Raw genomic sequence first — 24,234 nt, forward strand, 5'->3', positions numbered from 1 at the left:
ATATATATATAACACATGCTCTCTGCCCTGCCTATTTGTTTAATTGTCTTCTGTTTGCTACACTATGATAGAAATGCAGTCATACAATTTCTAATAATAGAACCAGGGGTTTAAGGTGAGTTAAAGTTACTGCAAAAAATAGAATTTCAGTAGTTTCTATGTTGCAAAGAATTAATGTAGAAGTAAATTTGTATTGTAGCTTTCTTAGGAGCCTTTTGCACTCAGGCTTTTGCAAAGCAAGGTTTTATACAAGCATGAATATTGAAAAGAAAATTAATGTTAGGTCTCGAGACCGGAACATGTGATAATGGAATGTAGTAATGGGAAATGCCAGTTGTGTTTTAGATTTCAAAATTTATGATGTGTGTAAAGTTGTTTAGTTACTGCATTTATGAAACAGAGGGGATAATGTGATTATATATAATTAATCACAAAGCCCAAATAACACATCTGGGATATTTGTGATAAATAGTTTATTCTTTAATGACCTGTAGCCTGAAAAGTACTCACTGGAGGCAATTGTAAATAACACTGTGTAATGGATATTAAGGAAATTTAGTGATATGGTTTTGGAAAGTGCATGAATAAAAAGATACACCGATTCAGATAATAAATTTTTAATCACAATATTTCCATTTGGTTAAACTGCTGTCTATAAGGAGGTGGAGGTTTTTTTGTTGTTAGTTAGCCAATTTTAAGTATTTCTCTTTAGTCTTTTATTTTTGGAAATGCACCTAGGGAGTGAATGGGATATTTATAGTAATAGGCATGTTCTGGAAAGATGGGAGAAAAAATTCCAGATTTGTTAGGTGTGCTGGTTGCCACAGTTGATGCCTTTGAATTACATTTCCATTTAGCAGTTAGTGAGATAGATGTTAAAGAAATAGATGGCAGTTTCCCACTGAAACTCTTGCCAGCAGTATGTTAAAGTGAACCACGTGGTGTTTATACAGTGGTTCAGCTCTCAAGCTCTTTTGTGTCTGTTCTTGCTCATTGGGATTGTGTATTGTGTGAGCCTTGCCTTCCAGTTAATGCCTAACAGCTCACTCCTCACCTACAGCCTTACTAACCCTGTATTTAATTGAAATTTGCCCGGCAGATTCTTCATTTGTAACTGTAATGAATTCTCCTTTTACTTTGGAAGCAGTTAGTATGTTATAGGTGTCCTCACAACACCAATAATAGGAGCAATCCTTGATGTACTGTAGCTGTGTGCTTATACCAGGAGTTCAGGTAGTTTGTTTTTCTTACATTGAAATATTCTAATGTATGATTCTTATCCATGACAGATTTTCAGGGAACTGAATTTAAAAATTAGTTCTTTGAGCAATATAGCCCTTTGTCTAACTATTTATTTTGCTGGAAAGAAAGAAATCTTACCTGAGGTATTTTATTCTGTTGTGGAATAACAATAATTTTTTAAATAAAATTTTAAAATATGTAGTTCAGGAAAACCATATATTAAGATTCTTTCCCTCCTTCCCACTTTGCTTCTTAAATGTCTATTAAGGATATAACTCTGACTCTTTTAGCTCTACAGTATTCCTTACTATGCTTGGTGAAAGAAAATAATTATAAAAAAGCAAAATCATTACAATGCTTAATTGTACCTAGTTTTATTATTAAAAAGGAGTAAATTAAGCAAAGAAGCCTCATGAACTGCATACAGTAAACTTAGATTGGAAACATTTAAGAAGTATATACTGTACTTTCTGTGTCATTATGCAAAGCACTCCTCTTCATTATTTCATTAAGACTTCACTCTGTGCTTTACTTTTCTGAATTTCTTTTTAACAATGGTGTGCCTAGACTTCAGATTTAGGTTTATGTATGAATAAAGAAGGAGTGAATGAGGAGAGAGAAAACTGTAGCTTGTGTTGGGTGGTCTTTGAGTGGTGATTATGGTAAAGAAAAAGCCCAAAACCTGGAGGTGTTGGATTATTTTAGGGTGATGAAATAATTTACATTATTTGTAGGCACTTGTTTTTAATGCCAGAATTTAATTTTTGTTCAGTTGTTAGAAAGGAAGAAAACAGAAAAAGGAGTATTTTGGGAAAAGCAGGTGATGGTGGGAAGAGTGATTAATTCTCATTTTTCTGTTGGCTCCTGCTTAGCAATTCTCCAAGCTGACCAAGGATGAGACAAGTTTGCTTTGCAGCAATGTTGATGCTCAGCTTTTTGCAAGAAAACTAGATGGGAAACTGGAAATTTGCCTGTTCTAAAAGCAGACTGAAGTTTTCAAAGCTATGTAATTAGAAAACTCATCTTTTGAGTTTAACTGGACATCTTCAAATTTCTTTGACATGTTAGGTACCAAAGAAAGGAAGTCGTTCCTAGCTCTCTCTAAGACTGAAGCATATCCTAAAATTGTTTAAAAAATGCCCATTTGCATTCTTGCACTCAGATATTGTATTTAATAACTCATCAGCTGCACCAATTACCTTATGTATAAACATTGTCTGAAATGTAGGTGTACTATACCAGATGGGGTTGCTAGCACATGCACAAAGGCAGCATCATTCTCAAACATGCTATTTGTTGCCATCAAATACCAAGATCGATTTTCTTAGCAGCCAAGTTAGCAAGTGACACACCTTTGACCAAATCCAAAATCACACAATGAAAGAGCAATGCTTTGTGTACAAGTCAGGAAGACATTTAAAATGTTTAATTGGTCAAAAATCACCAGGAGATCATTATGCAGCTTACTCTGCTTTCTTGGCTGGAGTCATTAAAAACTTGGCAGCTTCAGAAGCCAAAGGGCAGTGAGACCTATTGCTGGGAGGCTGGACAGCTAAATTCACTGGCCCATAATATATGCTCATAGCCAGGAAAGACAAGTTCACATTCTTGAAGTGTTTACAGATCCTGCTGCTTGGAACTCACAGGAATCCAGGTGTTAATTCAAGAATCTTCTAAGTGTGTGGGTCAGTAGTGGGTATGTGCAGAAGCTGGAGTTCTGGTGTAAATATTCTGTGGAAGGTGGGCAAGAAAGCCCTCCCTTAAGGAAAGGCAAAATGTTGCTGAAGTCTCAGCCTCTCTGTTGTCTTGTCCTTTCATTTCCTTGTCCTTAAAAGGACTGTGAAGGATGGATGACTTTCTGCTGACTTGTCTTGGCTCTTTTCTTTGAGCTAATCAGAAATGCTACACTTAGATTTTTGAAGTATTTTTGATGATGCTTCCTACCAAAGAAATGAAGCCACTGTGTATAAAAGGACATTTTCTTGTGGCTTAATAACTTGAGAACTGAGGCAGAAAATACCAGGAAAAAATTATTGCTGTTCAAAAGGAGAGAGATTACCAAAAGTAGCTGTGCTGAGGGCAGTGTTCTTGGTCACTGATTGGTCAAATGATTGGTCAAAAAAACCCTTTACTGATAATACTTTTTTACTGATTCAAGAAACTAACACTGAGAGGGGATTGTCACTGTCTTGTAGCCAAACAGCAAAATAGGTCTTTGATTGCTGTTGCTCCCAATCAATGCACTGATGGCTATCTTGAGGTGTTAGGAGGACTGAAACTAGAAGAGAAGGGAAACCTCTGGATAAAGAGTTGGAAAATTCGATTTCTCTTCTGAAGGGATCATCTGTTTCAGAAGGAGGATTAAAGAATTATCTCCAGGTCACTGGAAAAATTGCATATAAGAGGTTCCTAAGTACATTGCTAATGTGAGCTTCACAGCCTCCCTTGTTTAAGCCTTTTCAAGAATTGTAACTGCTTAGAAGTTCCACTCTCCACTTCTGAGAGGTTGTTTGCATCCTAGTGTAGCTGTAAAAGGCACAGATAAATACTAATTGCTACCTTCTTTAAAATGATCTTCTACATATATGAGGATCCCTCTAACACAGTTTAGGTAGAAAAGTATAAGATTTGTTATTTTCAGAAACATTAGTCTAAGCTACATGGTCCTGTCCATGAGAGTTTGATTTCCCCTTAGAAGATCTTGATGCTCTTTTTTTCTCACTTCCTTTTTAATGTTCAGGACTTCTGCATAAGGTGCAGATTATTATGGAAATGCCCTAGAACATGCCAGCTAAAGAAGAGAATCTCATTGCTTCTCTATTAATAATTATGAGGTAATTAAAGTCATCCATCAAAATCCATTTCTGCAGGCAGTTTCTGCAGAGAGAGCCTGCCTTCTCTGTAAGTTGAAGGTACAGTATCTTTAGTAAGTCTGACCAGCTCAATGTTGCACTGATTTTGGTTTAGACCACTCTGGAGAGCTGGGGATGAGGGATTTGTTCCTGAGCTCACAGGGAACATCAATTTAGCCCCAGAACTTGGTGATCTACAGGTCCTGCTATTCTATCCTCAGCTCCCAAAAGAGTTATGCTACACACTGGTTTCAGTGTCTTCTCTTCATCTGTTGATTATTGTGGTTGGATTTCTGCCCTTCACGGCTGTTTCCTGAAGACTACTGATATAAATACAGCCAGTCTAGACAGAAGATCAGGAAATGCTTTATAAAATAAGCCCATCTCTGTCCCATGTGCTGATAAAAGGCTCATGCAGTCACTGTGGAGAGTTGCAGTAAAAAATTATTATAAAGGTAGCAGCAGGAGACAACAGGACAAGGACAAAGGTATACAAGGCAGAAGAGAGATGGTTCATGAAGTGCTGTTTGAAATCCCAGCCCTTGCATGTGTTAAGCCCCTTCTCAGGAAGGATGAGCCAACAGAAGCAATGAATTAGTTGCACTTGGTAAATCACAGTTTTACTAATGCTGCTATCCATTCTGGTGCATTAATTCCCCCACAGTCCATACTGAATGCTAAAAAAACCTGCTTCCTTTTTGTTTAAAAATACACATTAGTTGCAGTTTTTAAAGTGGTACTTGGAGCCTTTTGAATTATTACAGACTGCATTAAACATGCAATAAAATGAAATGCAGAGATCACAGAACATGCCACTTTCTGGGACTATGGAAAATGGAAGGACTGCTTATATATTCTTCTCTGGCCTTGCTCAGAGAGGAGGCTTGGGGAGGATGGCATCCACAAGGATGACAAAATGATTTGTCCAAAGAAGGAATAAACTTGAATCTGGGAGTTTTGAGGTCAAGTCTCTATGTGTACCCTTCAGTGCAGTTATTGAAGTTGTACCTGTGCTCATGTCTTGTGTCTTTATCCTCCTCTTCCCAAAGAAATAGATATAAAAATTCAGGGCTGTAATCTCTGCTAGAATGTCTTTAGTGTCTGCTCATCAAGCAATATGGTCAGGACAAGCATTCAGCCTGGACTAGGGCCTGGTTATTAATGTACAGATTCATGTCCCACACACTGCCCTAAATACCTGTTAGCATATGCATGTATGGCTGCTCACTGATGCATGCAAAGATCAATTTTTCCTTTGGTCTGCTTCTGCTGGATGTCTTTCCTGACAGATGCCTAGCAGCATCCCTCTGGATGGATTTGTCCAGGAGCATGGAGCAGACTTTGCAGACTTGAACAGATCCACTAGCAGTGCCTTGAGATGCAGCCTAGGTTGCTTTGATGATCGTGTGCCTCCCTGCTGGTCACTTTGACCAAATAATACCCACAGCAGAACTGCAATAAAGTTCAATCAAGAGAAGTAAAAGCATTGACTGAGGCTGAGTTTAAAATCTTTTATTATTTAGCTTTGCCAAACAGATAATGGAATCTGAAGTTGATTTGCTAAAATGTTTTGAAGTGGATGCCACCCCTGCCTGAGACAAAGAGGACCTCAGTGGCAGCAGGGACCTTAGGCTATGGCAGCAGTTCAAAAGAACACTTTTAATTTTGTATGCAACAATGTAAACTTCAAAAATAGTAAACTATAACCTTTCCCCCCCCACTTTTTACATAGCATGTGATCTATCACAGATAGAAATTTAATGGCGAACCAAAATCGCGTAAGTAAACATCCTGGTGCTTACAAGTTTCATAAAAAGTGTTACATTTGATGTAAATATCTTACATTTTTAACTCTTAACACTCACAATTATGGAGTAAAAGCAACTGGCGATTCACCCCCTTAGTCCATGCTCTCAGACTGTACATCAGCAACCACGCTCTGGCCAGCCCCTTGGATCATTTTCGGCTTGTCCCACTCATGGCCAAGATTTCCCCCTCCTCACATCGGCATTAGTCAAGCGCAGCTCCACACAGGGGTAAGACCTGTGAAGTGAAGGAGAACCAGGTCTCCTGCGCTCCAGCCCGCAGTGCCCTGGGCCCCACGCTCCCACGGAAGCCACACAATGCACGGGAGGCACATCCTGGCATCGGTGGGAATTTGGGGACCTTGGGGCCACAAACCTGAGCCCTGCCTTTGCAAGTGCCTCACAGCAGGACCTGGTTCTGCGTGGATAAAGACAAGAGTTCTGTAGAAGGCACTGGAATTCTCTTGCATGATTTTAAATGTGGACTACAGTCATATGCAGAATAAGGAGATTTGGGCTCTAGACTGCTTTCTCTCTATGCTTTAGTGCAAGCATTTTTGCGCTTGAATTATCCCTGTTTGCAGCGCAACATGCGCTCATCTACATAGAGTGATTTCTAAATCTTCCTTCCACTCTTCCCCCCATCTTCCTGTCCCCAAAAAAGATTACCTTTTTTTTTTTTTTTTTGCTCCTTGAAAACTTTCAAAGTACAGCTCTGGTCAAAAATAAACATGTGATGTAGCATAGCATTTGTTTCTTTTAAATCACAGTGTGCAATGCATCATTCAGTACCTAATGCTCAAAATGTCTGCCCTGCTTTTCATGAAAGTCATTCTTTAAAATAACCTATGCAAATATATTTTGACTATATATTACATTCATTTAAAAAGAGAAGAGAGGTTCTTGGTTTGCAGTTTTTTTCAGTGTACTACTTAAGTGAAAGGTCAGATGTGAAAAAAGTACAAGCAAACTGGACATGCCAAGACTCGATGCTTTAGATGGTGATCATATCAAAACTGTACAGGTATGTACACCGTGTTGGACAGGTGTGCTTCTTCCCAAGAAAAGACCTTTGCATCATCATATATAACGTTAACCACAAAGTTTTGGTAAAAAGAGCATTTAATGAGCAAAGGACGACATGGAAGGGCGAGTTCTCCGACTTTTGTTAGGCAGTCCTGAAGAAATGTCTCCATTCCCTTCGGGAATTTCTTCCTTCTTCCGGACTTTGAGACGTGTGAGGAGCTTTATTACCCAGACATCCCATTCCTCTGGCAAGAGCAGCAGGAGGAAGCCCAGGCCAATAATGATGATGGCGATTACTCGGACACTATTGAAGACGATTTCACTCGTGTAGTGATCAACAACTGTTTGGGACATTGAACGGGTTATTCCATGGGAAAAGGCTTTAGGACAGTACCCCCTTCCCTCCCCTTCATCTCCCCAGCTCTGGGGGCTGTGGCAGGAGAACATGGCCATGGAGGCAATGATGGCAGGGGCACTGTTTCCTGCTGATTGAGCACACAGCAGGGTATGTCCACCAACAGCACAGGAACTCTGCTGAGGTGCAGGGACACAGAGAAAGGGGCATTTCCCTTCCCTACACAGCAGCTCCTGACTGCAAGTTTTTCTTGTGACTCTGAGTGCCCTGTGAAGTAAGAAACCCTGCTCAGGCTGAGCCACCCACACACTCTGGAGGGATCACACCTTTTGGTAGCCAAATCTGCCAGAGCCGTGCCCAGCTCTGTGTGCACTTAGCATGAAGCTGGGAGCTGCCAGCTGCACCCTGGCACCAGCTGAGCATGCTGGGTTTAGTAGCTGCTTTTGTTGGGATTGTGTCTGCACTCCCTGCCCAGGTCTCTCAGACTCTGCAGTCTCTTGGCTTTCACTAAATTTCAGAAAAGCTGTCAGAGAAATGTACCATGCCATATCCAAAATTGAATTGTTCAGTGTTCTTAATAAACACCCTCAATGTTATTTAGCAGGGCAAGCAGAGTTACTAGTATATCTGAAGTACTACACCTGCTCTAAAAGGTAAGCAATTTATTTGTTTGAATTTTGTGCTAAGTCTGCCTTGAAGAAATAATTAAGAACAGATTTTTGCTTTATCCATGGGTTTTTATTCCAGCCCAGAGATGAATGTCTTCAAATCTACTTTGTTTTTCAGTATGCAGGCTTCTTTGGACAGTAATTTAAAAACCAATTTTAGGGATTATGAATATTCATGTAATATTATACAATACATATTTAACGTATAAATAATAAATTTTTAATCAGTATCATCTCTGTAAGTCTTTGAGAAAAGGTGCAAAGCATATTTGATAAATCTATTTTCTTTAATCCCTGCTGTGTATTTGAAAGGCCACTGATTTAATGTACTCATTAAGATGCAAAAGACAGAAAATCTTACCTGCATTCACTGGGACACTCAGTACAATTCCAAGAGAAATTAAGGTGGGGTAGGTAATAGCAATCCCAAAATTTAGTAGAATATTGAATGCTGATGAAGGAAAGAAAAATGTCTTTTAGTACAGTGAAATTAGTCAGAAGGAATGTCACTTGAAACACTTATGCTTTGGTACTCTATTTGTTGTTCAAATAAAGGGTACATCAGCTTCTGTTGTTTTTCCTGAAGATACCAGAGGACAAAGCCCTGTGTGCTGCATGTCCACCTGCCTGCCTGAGACATTGCTGTTTCTGGGAACTCTGTATCCCTCTGGAGTCCAGTGGCAGGATCAGGGTAGGTTTTGGGTACAGCCTGTCTCTCAGTGTCGTGTGCAATAATTCCCACTCTTTATATTGATCCAGTGATCCCCTTGGTCCTGCTGAAAGACTCTTCACTCTTCATCTGGGAGATTTCAGCTGGACAGGAGCTTCTGTCTGGGTGCTTTTTTGTAGAAAGCTGCCTCCATTTGCAGGTGGAAGATGCTGTAAATCTAACCCTCTTCCAGGCAGGAACTTGCTAAATATGATTTCATACTATTACTATGGAATGATTATACTACCACTCCATTGTAATACCATAGGCAGTTTGTGGAGTGTTTCATGACAAATTAATAATTGCTTTGGATCAAATTCACCCTTATATTAAGGTGATCAGCTTTAGCAGAGTCAGGAAAGCCTTGCCAATACTGAGCTTGTTGGGAGATGTGGTTTTGACTGTACCTATATACCTATATATACCTATATACTGTACCTATGTATTGCACACACCAGGGATTGCTTGCCAAGTTCTGCACCACTTTTTTACAGACACCTTCCTCTGAGTCCACTGTAAGTAACCTGGAAGTACTTCTAGAGTTGTGATTGTTCAAGGTAAAAGGAGCTGGGACTCAAGACAGGGGTAGAGAAGAGATATTTCCAGTAGAAATTAATGTTTTAGGAGAGGAGATTCCATCATCCAGTTTAGGGACCAACTGTAGCAGCAAGTCAACACATCTAGTTTAACAATGAACAAAATCATGTTTCTGGTAACCTTTAAAACTTAGATTGGCATCCCTCTCCACTGGGCTCCTTTGGTGGCACAGCAGTGGCAGCAGAAGAGAGGACTGCCACCTACCAAAATTTCCATCACTGTGCAACACTACATTTTCAAAAGTTTCCTCCTCTTTAGGTAGCAATTACTCCTCTTTAGGAGTAGCAATTAGCTATTACTGCAGGCAGCAGAGGCATTGGAATCTGGCCTTGACTGGCCTGGCCTGATCTCCTTGCTGTGAGGATGCTGATGAGCCCCAGATAATGCCAGCAGGGCTGCTTCCATCACAGCCTGGGCAGGTGTTACCCATCTCTGTCACACAGAGTTCATGAGTAGGAGTTAGGACAAGCTTTACAGTTTAGTCCCACAGCACCTTCTAAAGAGAGCCTCTAAAGTGAGTGTTTTGGTGTGGTAATAACAGCAGAAGTGAGGTCTATATTGCCTCCAGGAATGGGCCCTTTCCTAATATCTCAAGCTAACAATTAAGTTGAGAAGAAAACAGCTCTATTATGGGAGAGGCTTGCAGTTTCCACCAGTGGCCAGTTTCTGGCACCCTCCTCCACCCAGAGCAGTGTTAGAGCCCCCCCCATCTACTCACTCAATAAGAGAATTGAAAATCCGCAGAGGTTCCCCCAAGGAATGATGTCAAAAGAGCTCCAGTACTCCACTTTGGTAAAATAAAGGATGACAGGAATACAGGTAACGAAGAGGACGTTGAAGACAGCTAACACAGACAGGAATAAGGCAGCTTCTCCAAATTTAGCACTGCCCAAAAGAAGTTTGAATAAAACCTAAAAGAGGAAAACATTTGGGTTTAACTCTCTTGCGCCACATTCCTGGAAAGCTGGTGTTCTGTTCTGGCACTTATGTAGTGATGCTTGCCAGACACTTGGTATGGCTGCTGGTGAAACTGGGGTGAGCAGCTTGTGTGGCCCAGCCTTCACCCTCTTGACACCCCCTGAACACAGGCAGAGGCAGCTGCTAACTGAGTCCATGCAGTAAGGGGATTCAGCACCTCTGTCCATGCATGTCCTGAAAGGAAAGGTTATTTACTTATACCCTTCAACCCTAACTTAGACCCTTCAGTCTTTTTTCTGCACCTCTAGAAAACCTGACATTAAGAGGACTGTGGAGCAGAGCAGGGGGAGGAGACAAAGCAATCTAGACAAAGAATTTCCTTGCATGAGACATCACTGGTCCCTAACTGGGCCCAAACCCTAACCCTAACCCTAACCCTAACCCTAAACCTACCATGCCAGCAGGGCTCTGCCCATTCCCACCATCCCACAGTCATCACTGGCCAGTGCAGATGTGTTGCTGCTCTGCAGTATGGAGCCAAGTGTCCCAAAAGCCACTTACTCCTCATTTGCCACCTGGGGACAGCGTGTTGTGTTGCCCCAGCACAGCAACCTCAGCCTATCCTCCTTTTCCAGATCCATATGGCTCTGCTGCCATGGTGAGATCTGTCTGCCTGCAGATCTGCCTGTCCCTTTGGCACACACACAGCTCATGGAAACTGAGCCAGACTCTGGAAAGCAAGAGCAGGGTGGCAGCAGCAGTGGCAGCATGTGTTGCACAACAAGCTGCAGAGCTTCATCTGTCCTGGCATGCAGAGCACTCTGCAGGGTAACACCCTGCTGGCACTGCCACCACCACCCTCCTGTGCACGGGCCCTGGTGAAGCAGCCCTGAGACTCCCATTCCCAGAAAGAGTAGCACTGTTATGGGAAAGGGAACACAGCTAGGCTCCAGCCTTTCATTTTCTCTGGTTTATTGGGCCATGTCTCTAGTCCTCCATGAAATGTTCTATTAGAGGAATGAGCTGTATGAAACTTCATGACCTTCCTAATGTGAGATATCGTCTGATCTGGAAAAGGGAGCAGAAAGCATCGCAGCACTGTGCTGAGGGGCACAGGCAGATGCTTCTCAGTTTGGCAAGTCTCCCTGGACTGCTGGTGCTTGGGCTGCAGGGCTCTCCTGGCCAATTCCTGCTGGATGACTGGTACAGTGCAATTCATTAGACCAGATGAAGCTGTCTACACCTCCTCCTAATCTACACATCTGAGCCAGGGTGGGCAAACTGCACTCTACAAATGCTAATTCCTCACTGTGGACTGTGACTCTGAGCACTGTGAGCAGCAGAGACCATGCCCAGAAGTGTCTTAAGCTGAATGAAATGGCTCTGCTCAGCATAGAAAGCTGCATCTTACATGTAGTGCAGCTTATCCAGCTGCTCAGGATGAGGTCTTGATTCATAGGCATGTGCTTTGCATTATTAAGGATGTGATTGCTTCCATGATAAGCAATGCTTTAAGCCCAAAACAGGCTACATATGCTACTGAAGGAGGACTGGCAAGGGGAGGTAACAAAGTGACTTAAAGAAGCTAAATCTCTGCAGGGTGCTTCCACAATGAGTGCTTAAATCCAGAATCTATGGAAAAGCAGCCTCAGTTTTCATGAAGGTGGGACATCTGTAAATCCTCCCCCTGGTGGAGGAGCACTTGAAAAGATTATTCCAAGGAAATAGGAATTTCTTTCCTAAGTGAGAGTAGACATCAAAGCAAGTGAGCACCTGAATGCAGTGCTGCAGAGCCAGTGTGTTTATGGCAGAGCTCTCAAAGAAGGGCACATGGCACCAAACTGAACAGAGGCAAACTGCAAGTAAGACAGGAACAGCCAAAGTGAGTGGCCAGGGGGACAGGCATCCTTCTGGGGGGAAAGAGCCAGTGTGCTTACCTTGTAGAGAGCAGACATTGAGGCAGAGCCCACCACCAGGGCTATCCCAATAACAGAGTGGCTGTGAAACCCATCGGCGTACGTCATCATAACTATCCCTGCAATAGCAAATATAGCAGCCACGATCTGGTTGGAGACAAAGAAAGAATGCAAGAAGGTGTTACTAGACAACCTCCATGGTGGGGAAACAGGCAGGCAGATTTACATGGGAGTGCAGTACTTCTGCATCATCTGCCTGTGTAGAAAGTAGTAGCAAGCCCGGGCCAACACCCAAGGAGCAGATGCTGCCTGCCCTCGTGGTTTCCCTGGCTGCAGGGAAGCTGCAGGCAGAGCTGCAAAGGAGTGGCTGCTTCAGGCATGTGCAGCAGGCCAGACTGCAGGGCTCAGTGCCTCTGACTGAGCTGAAGTGGGGATTTAATCTCTATCACTGAGCTTCCCCATCAGTGGGTCCCTGCAGCCTGTGCATGACAATAGTACACAAGTAACAATTCCCTGGAGCTTGCAGAAAATGTTTTGAGTCCTGTTGAAATATTGGAGGAAAAAGGTTATAGAAATAAACAGGGAAATAAAATTAATGCTACTTTCCAGTCTAGACGAGTCATTTCAGAGAGTAGGAGGAGGTTTTTTTTCAGTCAGCCACCCACAACTGCAATGCCTGAGGGGTGTCTTGCAAACAGAGGGAGCATTCACAAAGGCAGGGGACACACTGCCCTGATTTACCAGGATCAGCAAGAAACCTCTGGCTCTCTGGGATTGTCCTGCCAGATACCTTCAGCCTCTTAGGGTGTTAATTCTGGGGTGAATAAGGCTTTCTGTATGCTCATTCTTCCTGGCTCTGCAGGGCTGTGAGGGATGTCAGCAGCACACACCTTTTGGCTGCAGAGTCATGGTGAAGCCTCCAGGATGACTGGGACATTAGTTTATTTTGATCCTCAGATGGGTAAGTGCCAGCCAACTGTCCCCTCTCCCAGGACCAGACTGGGGTTTTAGGCTCCATCCACAGGCTGCAGCTGCCTGCACATTCATGAGCCTCCTCTCATCTTTCCTGCTTCCCACCAGAGATACTGGGGCTGCTGTGAAGATACAGGGGGGAAAGTCTGTGTGTCAAGCTCTGCTGCTGCCTGATCAGCAAGGTGTGTGAGGCAGCCTCTTTACCAGCTGCAGATCCCAACCCCAGCAGCACCAGCAGCCTCTTCCCTGGGCTGAGCTGGGGCTGGTGCCAGGGGACACCCATAAACCAGACAATCATCCAGCAGATCCTTCCTGCATGCTGACATCAACACCTTCAATTTCCCCAACATAAAAATGGCCCAGTTTTGCAAAGAAAACCTTTTCCATTTCTCCACAGGTGTTGCTGTATAATGGCAGGGTGGCATAAGGCAGAATGCTGATTCATTACTTGATCAGGGTGGACCCCAGTACAAACTGCAAAGGCTGGGTATACATCCTGCAGATTTGGAGAGGTTCAGATACAGCATCTTTGCTTGCAGCCCTGTTGGCATCTGGTCTCCATGCCCAGCATTTCTAAAGTGAAGTTTTGTGGTGGTGTAACTGGGCCCTATGATCCAGGACAGGCTTTTTTTAAGGCAAGAAGAGAATGCCCTCTGCATGGCTCTACAGCAGTTCTCTCACCAGTGTGCCGCTGCTTGTCAAATAAAAATTCAGACACTCTGTGTGGCTTCAGAGGCACAAGAAAAAAGGTCATTAAATGAGACTAGCATAAGGCAGGTACAGAACAAGGAAAAAGAGATTTGCCCTCACTCAACACATAATTAAGTGAAGGAAAGCTTTGCTGTTGCACCCTGTGGATGTGAAATTTTACAAGGATAAACTCATGGAAGAAAAAAATTCCATCATGACTATTAGCAATAGAAACACTGCTTCCACCTCAGGAAGTCCTTGAGCCTCAAATTGTTGGAGGCTGGAAAGTCTCATGAGGAAATATCATTACAGGCTTTTCCTATTTAGACAGATTTTTCTAGGTGCCCACTACAGGCAGCTGCTGCAGGAAGGCTTCTGGGGCAGAGGCACCTTTGCTCTGACTCACTATGGATCTTTGGAGAGCTGCAAGGTGCATGGCTCAGGCTTAGCTGGAAGATGGCAACTCCACACCTTCCTTCAACATCACCTGTGCTACAGATGAGTTGACAAAGAGTGGAAGATGCAGCATTTTCTGCAGCATCTGCTCCAGGTGTGGCTGTCCTGTGAGCTGTGTGGGGCTGGCCCAGCCTTCACTGGAGGGCTGAGGAGAACCACAGCCACACTGCAGGCTGTGGCATCCAGCTGGCACCTGCAGGTGCATTGGCAGAGGAAGCCTGCCCCAGCCCCACAGGCAGCTGTGATGCCTCTGCACTGAAAACCTGGGGGGTGCATGCATGAGCTGCAGAATGAGAAGTCTCCAGCTTTGCTTTTAACATCAGGAGCTGGTCAGCCTCAGAGCACCTTCCAAGAGACCATGTCATACAGTCTGAGATTTGATAGGATATGTATTTCCAAGTCCCACAGGCAGATGTACCTGTCTGTATGTTATGTACACAGGAGGCACTTGCAGGTGATGGCTCTCTTGGATCCTGAGCTGTTTTATTCACTGTAGCATGGAGGGAAACACCAAAGTCAAAGAGCAAAGCAAATAAATGAAGTCTGCAAACAGTTCTGCTGGGGCAGAGGTCCTTGCCTATTCTATCAAGCATGTCACAAGTGTCAGATGAGTCTTGGCCTCACTTCACAGTCTCCTGTTGACCTGTCAGGGGTGTCACATACACATTGTCTGAAAGCCTTTCAGCCTTTCTGTCAAGCACGTTGCTAGTGGTGCTGGCAGGCTGCTCACACACCACAGTGCCCACAGATGTCACAGCACTGCAGGGTTTGCAGAGGCAGTGCTTCAGACAGCTTCATTATGTGTGTGTCTTTGACAGCTCTCAGCCAAGTCAGTCGTTCTCTGGGCACAGTGAAGGGCAAGGGGGAAAAGCTCAACTTCATTACAGGAGATGAGGACACTTAGAAGTACCTGAATGGCAAGGATGGAAACCTGTAATTGCTCTTACATTTAAATTCCAGCTATATTTTGATTTATGTGCTTATAGAGCTAGTAGCTGCACTTCTGAAGGCCAGGTAGGTTACTTGTACTTGCTTTAACCCCCCTGAGTGGCTGCCTTTCTCACCTTGCCTGTGTCAGTGGGCATGAACAGGGACACCCAAATGAGCAGTCAGAGCCTTGCTGTGGCACTATCCATCCTGCTGCCCCACTGGGGATGGAGCAGGACTGGGGGAAGGCACTTTCCCCCTTGCAGTCTTGTCTGCCAAATACCCTTTCAAAGGGTGCTTTTAAGAGGGTCAGCAGCTCTGACATGGTCATGAGTCAGAGGGACCATGTGCTTTGGGGCCAGGCTGCGTGGTAGCTGTAGTCCCTAAGCCACTCCCAGTGAAGCCCTAGCAGCTGCCTTTCCTCCTGGTAGCCAGCCCAGGAAGAAGGTGGTGTGTTGGGGTCATCCTGAGGCTATCCCCCAGCAGTGACACTCTTTCTGCCTGTTGCTTTTCACATGGGCTGCACAGAAAAGAGAGGAAAGAGGGAAGAAAAATTATTCTCTCCAGAGAGAATCTCCATGCTATGTCCCTCTGCAGACAGGAGTGCCCCAGCACTCCCACTATGCCACACAATGCTGGGCAGTAGAACTGCTGTGCTGCCATGTGCCTTTCCAATCCCTAAGGACAAGTGCCTCCTCATCCTCATATTGCCAAAGGTCAGGATGCCACAACTGCTTAAGAGCAAATATCTGCAAACCCCTTCTCCCTGCACCCAGGTCCCTTGCTGGTGTGTCACCTGGGAAGGAGACAGCTGTGTTCCTTCTTGCATTCAGGAGACAGCTTGTTCCTTCTTGGGAAGCCCCCTGCCACAATCTCACCAATTTCAAGTTCCACAGGAGGGGGCTGGAACACATGGCAGGAGTATCAAACAGCCACCACTGCCCTGGCCCCTGTTCTGCTCCTCTGCTTCATTGCTGCTTTCCCAAAGTCATGCATATAGGAAACAAAAGACAGCTGGACATGGCTGGGACCACCACTTGGGTCTGCTTCTCTGCTCCTTCCACTCCTTCTGCCCCTTTGGGAAGGGAGGCATACAGAACAGGATTCATCTCCTAGTGCTGTCCCCTGCCATGGCACAAGACAACCTGCCCAAGAAGCTCCTGGGAAGTCCCTGACCATCCTGGCTCTTCCAGCACAGCCATGCACTCAGGAGAGCACAGGAAGCACCTCTACTCCAGCATATATGTGCCCATGTGGGTGTCCCTAGACACACAGGTTGGCTTCTTTCCCTCCACACCACAGCCATATCCCATGGTGAAAGGTGGCACATTCAGACTGAGGAGCAAGTGCAGTGGTCACCCCTCCATACACCATATCTCCTGGTGTCCCACCAGTGCTACAGCTGACAGTGCCACAAGACAGACGAAGACACAAAAATACCTTTTTAAATTTTCATTTATCAAAATGGCTAGCACATCCATTTTTTTTATAACAATGAGATTTCCCTAGCTCCAGGATCATTTCAGGATGCCCTTGCTTCTGCACTCAAAAATCACAGTTAATTTGTTTTTAGGGTAGGGCTACTTGGGCAGAGCAGTGGGCAGACACCAGCTGGCCATGCTGAGCTTTTGGCAGGTACACTTTGCAACCATGCCCTGAGCAGCCTCTTGGCTGCCACCACTGAAAGGCTGGCCAAGCTCTCCTGCCAAAGAGAAAAACTTCCTGAAAAGTTAACTCTCAGCTACTCCATGCAACAACCTCCTCTTAGCACTACCAGCCTGGGGGGCTGAGCATGGAGCTCCTCAATTAGTGGGCAGGAGACAGGAATAATTACAGTTATTGCCGTTATCTTCATTATTAATTAATTGGCAAAGCAAGGAAGGAGGGACCCACTGGTGCCTTTTCCTTGGCCCTGGGGTGGTGGGTTACTCACCCACCCACTCTGCTGCCAAAGGACACGATGTGCCGCTAGAATGGCAGCAGGGTCAGCAGGGAGCTGAAGGACTTTCTGCTAAACCCTCTGCACGTTGCTAAACCCTCTGTTGCTGCTGCTGCAGCACTGAAGGTGCAAGCAAACATTTGGGGTGCCAGCAGAAGAGCAGCCTAGAGCTGCTGGCCCAACGCAGATCCCTGGGACACCAACCTTCCATCACATGCAGACACAGGCTCCGGCCACAGGTGGGCAAGGGCAGCCCAGCTCTCCTCTCCTGTTCGCAGCTGCTGCTGCCTGACACGGATGCAAAAGATGGCTGTGCCACCCTGCAAGCCTGCTGTCACACACAGAAAGGTGAGGGCCCTGTTAAATACCCGGGATGGGACCAGAAGTGCATTGTGTGTAGGCAGGGCTTGTGAGAATGTGCAGTTAGAAACAGCCAGGTCTGGTGGCAGCCTGGGAATAGTCACTTGGAAGGCACTGGCAAGGGCTGACACACATCCACATATCCTTTGTGACACAGTCTGGAGCAAGTTACCTCTTTCCTGAAGGACAGGCATTGGGCTGGGGGAGCCAGGGGCTGCAGGAGCTCGCAGGCACCTGGGAAGGCTGCAGGGAAGGAAGGATGCATCCCTGCTCCGCAAGGATTGTGTGCACAGCTGTCTGCAAGGGTGCTGCTTGACTCAGCTGCAGGAGGCAAGGGGTGAAGGAAAGACACGAGGGTGAGGGGGAAGAAGGGAGACAGAGATAAGGAGTCACTTACCCTCACTCCCATGAACCTGTCCCTCAGAACGATCCATGAAAGCAAGAACACAAAAGCTTTGTTGCAGCAGAACAACACGGAGACATCCGTAGTGTTTATTTTCTTTATTGCATGTAAGTAAAGGTAGTTTGTGAGTGTCCAAAGAACACCAAAGGGTGCTGCCTTGGTAAAAAACACCTTCAAAGTCAAGCCATTGTCTCCAAAAAATCGGCAGCACTCCCTAAAACAAGGAGAGAAAGGCAGTGTTATTACATAAGCCAGTCACAGTCTGCAGCAAATACATGGCTCTTTTTGCTCCTCTTCTTTTCCTTTGGGGAAAGAGAGGTACACACCTTAAAGAGGAGAAAAAAAAACAAGTTTCAGCTTCTGCTGCAACAGCCAGCACCTGCACAGGGTACAAACAGGCAGGGACTGCAAACATGGGAGGGGGCTGCAAAGAAAGAGCAAAGGGAGAGGTGATGACAGGAGGAGAGATCTCACTCTTTCCATCAGTCCCTTCCCAGTGAACATCTTGAAGCAGTGTGGGGCCATCCTCCTCCCTGCACCCCTGTGGGCACCAGGATGCTGAGGGCCCAGGGCTGGCAGCAAAGCCCAAGCTCCCTGCTCCTGCTGAAGCCATGGGAAGCTGGTGCCCACTGACCTGCTACGTGGTGCTTGGAAGAAGCCTTGCAGGAGCCCAGTCTGGGGTTTTTCCACCCAAGGGGTGGGACCTGGCTCAAATCTCCAGCACCATCAGGGCAGGAGCAGGAGGGGGTGGCAGGCAGCTGCTTGCTCCCCCTGAGGTGAGAACATGGCATGGCAGCACCTGGGGACACACTGGAGCAGCAGTGGGGAGTCAGGAGCTCATGTGTGCAGTCCAGGCTGGGGATGCTGTGAACCCCTGAGCAGGAGGCAGCCCGGGCATGCTCAGCCCTGGCACAAAGAGCAGAAGCAGCAGTTTGTCTGTGTCCCAAATGCAGCAGTGGGTAACAGGACACAGGGGGTAATGGGGTGCAGCTTGGCCCTGGCATGGGGCTGCAGGGGTGGGGATAAAGCTGCCTGCAGCCTGTGCCTGCCTGGCAGCAGAGCTGGAAGCTGCCAGCTGCACAGAAATTCAGCGACACAAAGAAGGAATGAATCAGCCTGCAGGGCTGGGGCTGTGGCCAGCAGCCTGCAAGGTGTGTGTGGGGCAGCCAGCACAGTGCCCTGGCCTGCACTGCCACTGCTCACCTTCAAACCTGCAAACCTCCCAGGGCCCTGAAGTTCTGTATTGGGGTGCTTTGACAAAACCTGAGCAGAATTAAATTTCCTGCTGACAATGATAGATGAATAGGTTTTCACTACTGTTGTGAATTTCAAGCTGTTTGTTTCCTGAGACTGGGCATGTAAAGATCATTATTTGGACACTGATGAAAGCATTGTTTTGATCCACTTTCCCAGAAGGCAGGGTTGTACCAGATGAATACCGAAAAACCCCCATCCATTCTTTGAGCCTCATCAGATCTCTGCATCCACAAGTCTACATCAGCCTACAGCCCCTCTGCTACAGCAGCTACAAGACTTCAAGGTAGAGGAAACACATTTTTTGTGTTTATTTGGTTTTGTTGTCTGCCAGTCCCTTGTACCAAATGATAGCTATGCAGAACTTACCCATCTCTGGATGTGATGACCCTGTACTTTGGCTGCTGCACATGGACACTTTCTTTTGAGCTGCTAGTTCTGAATTGTGTCGCTCAGTGTCCCTTGTCCTCTGCAAAATTGCCAGCTGGCAGCAGCCTATTCCCAGCCAAACCTGTAAACTGCCTCTCTGAATCACTAGAAGAGCTGCCCATCTATCTGCACCACAAACCACAGCCCAACTTCCCACCTGCTGGAGCCATGCTGGTCTGTTCAGGGATGCTCATGACCCTGACAGATGCTGCCTGTGCTCAGCATGCAGCCAGATCCATTCTCCCCTTCCAAAAACACTATACCCACTTCAGGTCTGGCCTTCAGTCCTGCACAGCACTGACTGTACCAGACACTTGCTGCAGGGGACACAGGGAGTGCAAAAGGAAACAGACACACACTGAAAAGCCAGTCCCAAACTACATTAGAGGCTTAAACCTGCTTCCTAAGACACCATGGAGGGTTCCACTGACAGCATGTCATAAGCAGCCAGCCTCATGCTCTGAAAACAAAAAACACAGGCACAGTTTAAATTAAATGGCATGAATCAAGATTAGTATGAGAGGAACAGGAAGGCTGCACTCAAAGGAAAGGACAAAAATGGAAGTTATTTTGGGATTCATCCCGGGAAAAAAAGTTCCTCCTGCCAGAAATCTGTTCCCCACATAGAGAACTGGCTATCACTATACAGTAGAAACATGTGCTTTTACTGTCCTGTGGGCCTGATTCTTGTTTAGCAAACACCACTGGATTGCTATAATATCACAGCCTGGATTCCTGAAGCATCCAGTGTAGTGCCATGCTGCCCCAAAGGATAGCCTTGCCCTGACATGGATCATGATCCTGAGCTGCAGTTCCCACTCTGGGAGGCTCTCTCTGCCCTATACAATAAAAGCTTCCTGTTAGCTGTTTTGGCTGGCTTCACCAAGAGTGAATTACTTCTCACAGGCTGGCTCCAGCATTCAAAGGAGACACCTTTATGGCAGAGATTTCCTTACCCAGCACAGAGCTGTAAGGAGGCTTCTCCCCAAGGGCTCCTAGGGCTGTGGAGGGTGTTGCCAGCCATGCACTCACATCCAGAGTGAGCCCTGCTGCTCCAAACAGGGGCACTCCTGCACATGGGTTATTAGATGGCTGTGAAGTACGAGGAGCATCTGGGAGAATGTGGCATATTCTGTGCACCACTATGTGCCATTACATAAACCTCTTGCAATCACTGTCTCCCCGGGTTTGCCACTGCTTACTGGGAAAGCTGATTTTTCCTTGGTGCCATAGAGCAGCTTGTGAAGCCATACCAGGAAGCATTTGATGGAGAGAGTTTTCAGTGAGTAACCACAGATAAACAGTCATGGGAAGCAAGGCAGGACTGTGGTATTATCTATGCTGTAAGCTCAAAACAGGGATTACTCCAGAAAAAAAACAACCTTCAGCTTAAATATTTTGACAGAACATTTGAACACAACTCTTACTGCTGTCCACTAATTTCTGGACCCAGCACAGACACAGGTACATCCCACACTGTGTTGAACGAGAAATTGTCATCTTAGACTGACCCAACCTATTCCTGGTCACATTACCAGAAATCCTGCACCTGCTGCTCTCACCTGCCTCCTCCTGAAAGCTTTGGTGCTCTCTTGACAATACAATTTTGCTTGCTGGGAACACCCTGCTTTGCCCATAGAACAGTGGGACTTTGGGTGGGGACAACAGCCAGAAAGGCTATAAGGGGATAGTTGATGAAAAGCTCAGGTGTGCCCTGCCCTGTGAATCCCCAGAGCATGTCTCCTCTTCAGCAGCCACCCTGCAGAGCCCCTCTGCTGAGATGATCTCCCTCTTAATCTCTGTATTTCTTTCTATGAGGAGTAAATTCCTGCAGTAAACTGCCTAGCTGAGTACAGATAAGGTGGCAGCACACAGCAAGGAGCTGTGGCCTTGCAGGGTGTGATGCTGTATTTTTGAGATAAATGATCTTCCTGCATTATTCTTCCCAGTTCTGCCATTATGAGCTGGTGCTCCATTGTAATCACAGCAATTGGTTTAAAATATAAATGCAAGGCATTCACAAAGGCAACAGCCAAGGTCTGTGTAAGACTGGAATGGGAATGTCAGAGGAAGGAGATTGGAAGGGAAACATACTGGCTTAATTGCTGTAGCAGCAATACAGAAAAGTTTGCTTCCACCTAGAAGTGCCATATCCATATTCAGACAAGCTCAAGGCTGCTATGGTACTACAGGAACTGGGGTAAAAGATACTACAGAAAAGCCTAAGGCATAGAGATCTTCTGTTGGTGTCTTAACTTTGCATTGTTTGCTGGTTTCTTTAGCTTTCATGTACTACATCTTGTACTTCCTCACACTCTTTTTAGTGTGTATCTTCATTAAACCAGCAAATGGCAAATTAGCTCTGCTCCATTAGGCAAGTCTCCAGCACAATACTAGCAAAATAATTTTGCCACTGGAACCAAGCATCCCCAGTGAAGTATATCAGAAGTCAGAGTCAAAATTCTATGCTAAGTAAGAGTTAATTATATTGAAAGCAGGTGTTGCAGTCAAATAAAACTTGCAAATGAAATATGACAGTAAAGCTCCACTTTTTTCCCCACTGAGTTCACAATTATATATTTAACACTATTCACCTTCTGCTGCCTGTTTTGTTTTTAACCATTGCTAGGCACTCATGATGTTTCCCCACTTTTCTGAACCTTGTGCTAATGAATTTATAAAATCTTGCCAACACTGGAATGAATGCTTTCCCCCCTATTTTGAAAAAGGAAAATCCCACCTATGAAGAGGAAAGGTAGACATGAACCAGAAAAAGTACACACAGTGTGATGCCCCAGTCCAGGAGTTTGGTCTCTCGATACTCCCTGCAGAGCAAACCTCTGCCAAAAAGGTTTGCAAGCCATTTAAAGTGACATTACATCTTTGGGAAAATTGCAGTAAAGTAGAAAATTTCTGGGAGTAATACACATCCTAAGGGAATACTTTGCACAAGCCAGTTATTTCTCCTTTCCAGACTGTTAACTTTTGCAAGAATTTTTTCATTGTCTCAGTCCTCATACTGGAGCCTCTTCCTCCAAACCAGATTTGGATCTGCTGTTGCTCTTAGAGGGTAATGTTATTTCTTTGTAGACTGTGCTTCTTACTTTGACCTTGCAAGGTCTGTACCTGCAAATTGAATTTGGCTAAATTGCTTCTGATTTTCAGCAGAGTGAGCATCACCTCCCTGGAGCACAGCAAAGCCACCACCGTGCCAGTGAATCTGTCTTCTTGATTAGAGATTGGCAGGCAAAACATGTTTTGCTAATCCCTGCACCAATTAGGCCTTCATGGATAAATAATCTGCAGATGTGCAACAGTCTCATATTTTCTGTTCAATGTACAAAAAAAGAGACATGGACTAAAATGTTATGCTGTGTCTTCTGGGAGGACTTGCAAGCCAGTTGTAGTAAGCAAAAGCAAAGCAGACAGACAAGATATGCTGACAGTAATAGGACAGAAGGAAACTAGAGTCAAGTTTAATTTCTCCCAGTGAAAAAGCCCACAGGGACTTTTTTGTAATTCATCCTGTTAGGACCACAGCATCTCTCATGCATTAAGCTCACAAGTGGAAGTAAGTATGACTGCTGTACAGATAAAAAATGCAACTTAATATATTCCTCAAGAATGGGCTCCAGGAAAGTAAAGATGTGTTTTGCAGAAAAAGGGATCATGCATTCAGCTTTGCTTCTTTGCCCTTTGAGCCAGCACTGACCCAAAGGGTAGCCATGACAAAATCAGCCTCTCAGGTGGGTGGATTTCAAAGCAGTACAAGAAAAGGGTGAGCTCATGAAACCCATTTTACAGATGTGCAAGCTGGGGCACAGAAAAGCAAAGTCCCTGGGTGGTTTAAAGTGACAGGATGAGGACTGCCTGTTGATTGCACCATCAGAGAGATGGGGATTTGCTTTTCCCGCATGTTTATTTTATAGCTCCTGTTACTTATCAAGACAGTCCCTGAGCACCTTTTTCCTGAGTCACCACAGGTTCACATGCCAGCAGAACAGTTGCACGGAGGCTCCTGTGGTGTGTCCCAGATCATAAAATGCCGTGAATAAACCCGCTAGCCTCAGCACTTTGCAGAGAGATGCCCGGGACTCCTGCCATGGCTTTTATTGCCCTGCTGGTCTGAGGCCCCTACAACAAAACCTGTATGCTCCTGCCTTCAGCTTTCCTCAGGAAAACTGCTTCCAGGTGCTGGGAGAGCACAAGCTTCTCCTCAGCTTCCATGGGGCAGAGGTCTGAGACCTGTCCAGGGTGTGCTGGTGTGCCTTGCCTGCCCTGCTGCCTGCAGTGTCTGCTGAGGAATGCCACAGCCCATGGCTATGGACCTGTTGTTCCTCGGAGACGTCTGTACTTATCCAGTCCAGTCAGTCTGTGCTGGGAGCTGAACTGGGGCTGCAAACCCTGGCCCTTCAGTCTCTCGTTATACCCTTCCTAACGGGAATGGCAGCACTGCAGCACCAGAAGTAACACCAGCCCCAGTGACAGCACTGGTTTCTGGAGACGGAGGCAAAGGGTGGCTTATCTAAAATACTCTAATGGCTTTTTAATGTCCATCATCACACACACATTTTTCTGTAAACACATTATTAAATGTAAGAATTTACCACAGAAGCCAATCAAGGATCCAGCTGCCACTTTTAAATGTCTGTGCCTGCCTTGATTACTTGTTTCTACACTTAGTTTGGGGCTGGTGTTCTGCCTTTAAACTTTTAT

General features: G+C 45.4%; 1 protein-coding gene across 2 annotated transcripts in view; it reads right to left on the reverse strand.

Annotated features, from left to right (window-relative positions):
- Positions 1-5,591: 5,591 nt before the first annotated feature.
- Positions 5,592-24,234, reverse strand: part of SLC35F3 (solute carrier family 35 member F3) — a 160,132-nt gene continuing 141,489 nt past the window's right edge. For both annotated transcript variants that reach the window (XM_056488471.1, XM_056488472.1), the window contains 5 exons: positions 17,830-18,049; positions 12,110-12,235; positions 9,973-10,165; positions 8,310-8,399; positions 5,592-7,266 (listed from right to left, as the gene is read on the reverse strand). In XM_056488471.1, the coding sequence (XP_056344446.1) occupies positions 7,022-7,266; positions 8,310-8,399; positions 9,973-10,165; positions 12,110-12,235; positions 17,830-18,049 (874 nt within the window). In that variant the 3' untranslated portion in view covers positions 5,592-7,021. The remainder of the gene's footprint in view (positions 7,267-8,309; positions 8,400-9,972; positions 10,166-12,109; positions 12,236-17,829; positions 18,050-24,234) is intronic.

This window comes from Oenanthe melanoleuca, chromosome 3 (genome assembly GCF_029582105.1).
Source record: "Oenanthe melanoleuca isolate GR-GAL-2019-014 chromosome 3, OMel1.0, whole genome shotgun sequence".
In the NCBI taxonomy this organism is placed as follows: domain Eukaryota; kingdom Metazoa; phylum Chordata; class Aves; order Passeriformes; family Muscicapidae; genus Oenanthe; species Oenanthe melanoleuca.